The 5,460-nt window shown below is 62.0% G+C and overlaps 1 protein-coding gene across 3 annotated transcripts in view; it reads right to left on the bottom strand.

The window, feature by feature from the left end:
- LOC103624268 (disks large-associated protein 4-like) overlaps window positions 1–5,460 on the bottom strand; it is a 135,556-nt gene that overhangs the window by 39,037 nt on the left and 91,059 nt on the right. For 2 of the 3 annotated variants that reach the window (XM_017746953.1, XM_017746955.1), the window contains 2 exons: window positions 4,101–4,215; window positions 1,037–1,087 (listed from right to left, as the gene is read on the bottom strand). In XM_017746953.1, the coding sequence (XP_017602442.1) occupies window positions 1,037–1,087; window positions 4,101–4,215 (166 nt within the window). The remainder of the gene's footprint in view (window positions 1–1,036; window positions 1,088–4,100; window positions 4,216–5,460) is intronic. The other variant, XM_017746954.1, reaches the window with a different exon arrangement.

Here is a 5,460-nt window from a genome sequence, read left to right as displayed (position 1 = left end):
CTGCACGGGGACAGGGGCAGCCCCAGTCAATCCCCGCCTGCGGCCGCCCTTCCCTTCCCTCCTGCTCCTCGCCCCCCGGCCGCTCCTGCGTGGTCCCGCTCACGGCAGCGGGACGGGAGGTGCAGTGGTCAGTGGTCAGCGGTCAGTAGTCAGTGGTCAGTGCTGCTGGGGCACAGGGTACCCGGGGCTCTCTGCTGAGAGAGGGAAGAGGGGCCCCTCCTTGGAGGTGAGACACCGGCACAGTGCCTGTGGAACACCCCCAGTCCTGCTGCTGAGAGCACGTGTGGCCAAAATCCCAGTCCAGCCTTTGCCAGGGCCCCTGTCCCAGCACAGCTGGGACACCCCAGCCTCAGGTGTGAGACCCACCAGGGCAGCTTGCTCCTCGGGGGACAACACTGGGAGACAGCAGGGAGAGGTGTGGGCTGGGGGACAGCCCCCACACTTGCCTTGGCTGGCTCTCGGAATCCATGCCAGCCCCATTCCTGGTGAGGGCCAGGAGAGAGCTTGGCTGTGGCCAGGGGGGAGCCCTGCCACTGCCCCCACCTCCCTGCCCCCTGCTCACAGCTCTGCCTCACTCTCCTGTGGCAGCTGCTGGGCAAACTTGGTCTTGGGAGAGGCTCAGCCAGGTCAAACCAGACCCAGCCCAGAGCAGACTGTTCTGAAATACAGGTGAGATGCTGAGACTGGCCCTGTTGCCCACATCCATCTCTCCTGGCCCTTTCTTTCTCCTGGCACTCAAGGACATTGCTTCTGCCCAGCATCTGAGTCCATGAGGTTTAGCTCAAGAAGTTCATCTGCTTTCCCCCTAAAACTGAAGGTCCCTAAGCCCCTGCTGGGCCGAGGACTCAAGCTCTCCAGCTGCCCTGCAGTGCCCAGGGCAGGAGTGCTGTCTCCTTCTCCTCCTCTTTTCCTTCTCCTGCTGCTGGCCTGGGCATGGGCTGACCCCAGAGCCTGCCTCACACCCTGCTGTGGGTGCCCAGGCTGGCCCCAGAAAGCTCCGTGAGGAAGGATGAGAGAAATGCCAGTGGGACAATACCTGCTCTCCATGGGTAAATATCTGAGGGATAAGTGAGGGGGGTCCAAAGATCTGGAAGAAAGAGTTGGAGAAGGTTAAAGGCTAAGAACAGGGGAGCCCCTCACACAGACAGTCACTGCACAGGGACCGAGGACAAGGGGAGCGGGGCGCCCATCCCCTGGGGCCGCTGCTGCTGACACTTCAGTACAAACTGCAGAGCTCGTAAGATGCCAAGCGAGGCCACACAGGCCCCTCAGACAGTGGCACGGACACGGCAAAGCTCCACAGGACACCTCAACCACGGGAGAAGCTGCTGAGCATTCGGCCTGCTGTGTGCACCATATATCCATGTATGCCCACAGGGGACACTGGGATCACACTGTGCTGGGACACCCCTCGGCACACAGGGGCAGCTGGACGAGGCAGCCGTGGCTCCCACGGAGCACCTCTGGGTAGCCCCCAGCGCTGGCGAGCACCTCACAGCCCACAGAGCCTGGGGCGTGGGCAGTCCGAGTGCTCCACGTGGGGGGAACTGTCCTTCAGCCTGCAGGGCTGGGCTGACCACCTCGCTGCTGTGTCCCCGCGCCAGAAGAAGCCACACAGAAGCTGTTCTGCCTCCCCAGCAGAGCAAAGCCACGGCAGACACTCGGCAGACGGACAGACCCCGACAGACACTGCCCTGCCGTGGGAGCACGGCCGCCGCCTCCTCCTCCTCTCCGCCCTCAGGGCTCTGCCTGGCACCACCTGCCCAGGATGACCCCCTCGGGAAGTTCTAAGTGTACCTGAGGAAAGAGGCTTGGCTCTGGGGATGGGCCTGGCCCTCTTGCACAGGGCACAGCTCACAGTGGGGCTTGGCAGTGTTGGGGTCACCAGCTCTGTCCCCCTTGGTGTGACAGGGGGTACTGACACACACACCTGCTGATCCCCGGACTGCCAGAGGGCTGCAAGGTGGAGCTGGAGGATTTGTTTGTCAGAGTTGAGGTGCTTCCATGTGGGAAGACACTGGGGTCTGGCTGGACACACAAGGAAGGTGTTGGAGGTCACACAAAAGTGAGGGCAGGGCAGGAACTACCTCTGGCACTGAGATGGATGAGACCAGCATGCACTGGCGGATGAACCAGCTCCATCCTGGATCAACAGACGTGCAGTTTGTGGGAGGCCTCTCAATCCCAACCAGCTGCAGCTGAACTCTCTGGTTTTCAGGGGACAGTGGCAGAGTGCATGTGATGGCAGCAGCCCCACATGTGAGTGGGTGCTGTGGCAGTCGGTGTGCCCTCAGTATCCCAGTGCCACCAGTCTGGCTCTGGGCTGGCTGCCTGGGCAGCTCCTGGCACATGATGGGCTACTCAGACCCTTCAGCTCCAAGTCCCTCCTGATGTCTCCATGGGGGTGCTGCACTCAGCTCCTGGAAGCAGCTCTAGACATGGATAGAGCACAGACCCAGTCTCCAGCAGAGACCTGGCTTCAGCACGGACTTCCATCCTGGATCAACAGACGTGCAGTTTGTGGGAGGCCTCTCAATCCCAACCAGCTGCAGCTGAACTCTCTGGTTTTCAGGGGACAGTGGCAGAGTGCATGTGATGGCAGCAGCCCCACATGTGAGTGGGTGCTGTGGCAGTCGGTGTGCCCTCAGTATCCCAGTGCCACCAGTCTGGCTCTGGGCTGGCTGCCTGGGCAGCTCCTGGCACATGATGGGCTACTCAGACCCTTCAGCTCCAAGTCCCTCCTGATGTCTCCATGGGGGTGCTGCACTCAGCTCCTGGAAGCAGCTCTAGACATGGATAGAGCACAGACCCAGTCTCCAGCAGAGACCTGGCTTCAGCACGGACTGACACGCAGAGGACAAGGCCACAACAGTCCTGACCCCGCTGTGCACTGACACACCCAGCACATTGCTGCTGCTGCACGAGGGACAGGACTGACCACAGGGAACAGCAATGCCCAGCAATGCCCCTGCTCCCCCCTGGCTCCCCTCCAAGGGCTCCCACCGCTCTGGGGCACCAGGAGACTCCAGCCAAGGGGCTCAGAGCCCCCCACACCTGGATGGGAACATGGGCAGGACATGCCCTTTTACCTCCCTCACTCTGGGGCTCCTGATGCCCACCCCGCTGCTGTGCCCCCCTGCACACACAGAGCAGCTGTGTGGGCACATGTCCCCATGCAGACACACAGGGACAGACGGGACAGAGGCCCAGGGTGACCGGGCTCGCTGGGCAAAGCTGTGGAGCCATTGCTGCCCCACGGTGAAAGGGCTGAGATGAGCACACGGGACCTCTGCAAAGGCTCGTCCCTGCACTGGTTATCTCCGGCCTGTGAGGCAGCTCCAGAGCAATCCCAGCCCTGAGGAGCTCCAGAGTAACCCACGACCACAGCATGGGGAGTTAGACCCATTTTGCATCGACTGCATCCCAAATGTTGGTCGGGGCATGAGCCCACCCTGTGGCAAGGGGTTTGCCACCCTCTGCTAGCACCTCACAGGCATCCTTGGCTTTGCCATGGGGCCCAGGAATATCCAAGAGAGACATCTCCAGCTGGCTGGCAGGACAGCCTCCCGAACTACGGGCACCTTGTTCCTGGGTCCAGTCTGCTGCATGAGGGGTGAGGTCCTGAGCTGAGCAGGGTGGCTGTCCCTGGTGACCCTGCAGGGTTCCAGGCTGCACACCACCAGGAGAGGTTGGCCCTGGCTCTGGACCCACCCAGTGGGCATGAGGGGCTTGCAGCAAGGTTGAACAGCCTTGCAGATGGTTCTGGGGGGTGACACAGTGAGACCCTGCACCCAGAGCAGCCCTGAGCTTCTCCCAGCGCTGTGGGGCCCCCTCTGGGCTACCATACCTGTGGCAGAGGGATTTTGGCTGCACCAGCAGTGTGAGAGGAGGCAAAGCTGCAGGAAGGAGGTCTAATAGGAATCCTGATTAAAGAGCTGGCCATGACACTTTGGTAAAGCTGCCAGGAACAGCCTGTGCAGTTCCTGGAGCACAGCCAGTGCCTTGTTTTGAAGAGGGAAGAAGATGCTCCTTCTCCCCTGAGCTGGCCTCCTCCCTCGCTGGCCGTGCCAGCACAGTGGGTCAGCACTTCAGCACCTCACCTGGTTGATGCAGCTGGACTCGTTGACACTGTCAGAGATCTGGTTGTATTCTTCCTCCCAGGTCGGGAACTTCGGAGGTAGGAGTATCTCGACAGAGTCCAGGCGGTCCAGGCTCCTGCCAGCAGAGAGAGGGTGTGAGGGTGTCCCCACGGCAGGGGCAGTGCTGGGGCAGTGCTGGAGCAGAGCCAGACCACCCCTGCCCACGGCCCCTCTGCCAGGCACAGGCAGCACGGAGACGATGCTGGGCACCGCGTCCACTGCCGGGCTCCTGGAGAAGGCAGCGCTTCCCCACCCTGCCGGCCGCTGGCTTGGGCGTGGCACACAGGGACAGGGCTGCGGGGTGCAGTGGAAGGAGAGGGGACAAGGTTTTGGGTTCTGCTGCCCCCAGGAATGCACTGCAGGTGTCAAGTCTGTCCAGCTGAGCCCCAGGGAGCATGTGGGATCTGTGCTGGCCTCCAGCCACAGCACCGCCTGCATTGCCGCAAAAGCAGGGAGAGGCAGGGTGAGAAATGACTTCTAATTTGTATTTTGTGAACTTTGCAACTGGAAACAACTGGAAGACACATATATTTACAATTGTATAGAGGAACCCAAAAGATTATCTGGAAGAAGTCCAGTGGGAACCTAGCTGGAATGACACTGCTGCACGAGCAGGGGATCAGTATTTCCAGTGCAGCTTTCCTGGGAGAAACTCTGCCACGAGGTCGTGGGGCACAGCAGCAGGCTCTGCACAGGAGGAGAGCAGGGCTCTCACTGAACCTGACCCAGCACAGCCCTCAGCTGAGACCAGGCACACGGGGCTGGGAGGGATGGGGAAGGATGGGGCTCCCCTGGGGCTCTGTCCCACCACGAGACCGTGTGTGAAGGAGTGCTGGTCACAGGCTGGGTGCACACGGTGGGGGACATCGTCAGCCCAGGACAGCTGTGGGGCCTCTCCCTCTGGAATTGCCTGTGATCCCAACAGAGGCCCTCATGGTGCCGCTTCCCCCACACCTGCCAGGGCCGTGGGTACAGAGGTCTGATCGTCACCTGCCTGGGGACAGCAGAGCTGAGGGCAGGGCACGCCCTGTGCAGCGCGTGGGCATCCCACAGGGACTCTGAAGTATCCATCCCGGGATGGGATGGGATGGGAGTGGGGAATTGTCCCTTCTACCAGGGGACATGGAGGGGACACCCAGGCCACGCGGGGACCAAGGGCCACGGGACACCCCTCGCCCTGTGCTCTCTGCTGACCGCCGGCTTTCCCTCGTGCTGAGGGTTTTGTCTGTGAGCGCGCCCCATGCGCCAGCCACGTCCGGGGGTGGGCAGCGTCCCTATGCCACCCACCGGCCTTCACCCCGCCTGCCCACGGGGAAACCGA

Source organism: Corvus brachyrhynchos, unplaced genomic scaffold, assembly GCF_000691975.1.
Source record: "Corvus brachyrhynchos isolate BGI_N302 unplaced genomic scaffold, ASM69197v1 scaffold661, whole genome shotgun sequence".
NCBI lineage: Eukaryota > Metazoa > Chordata > Aves > Passeriformes > Corvidae > Corvus > Corvus brachyrhynchos.
This window is presented reverse-complemented; position numbering and strand designations above follow the sequence as displayed.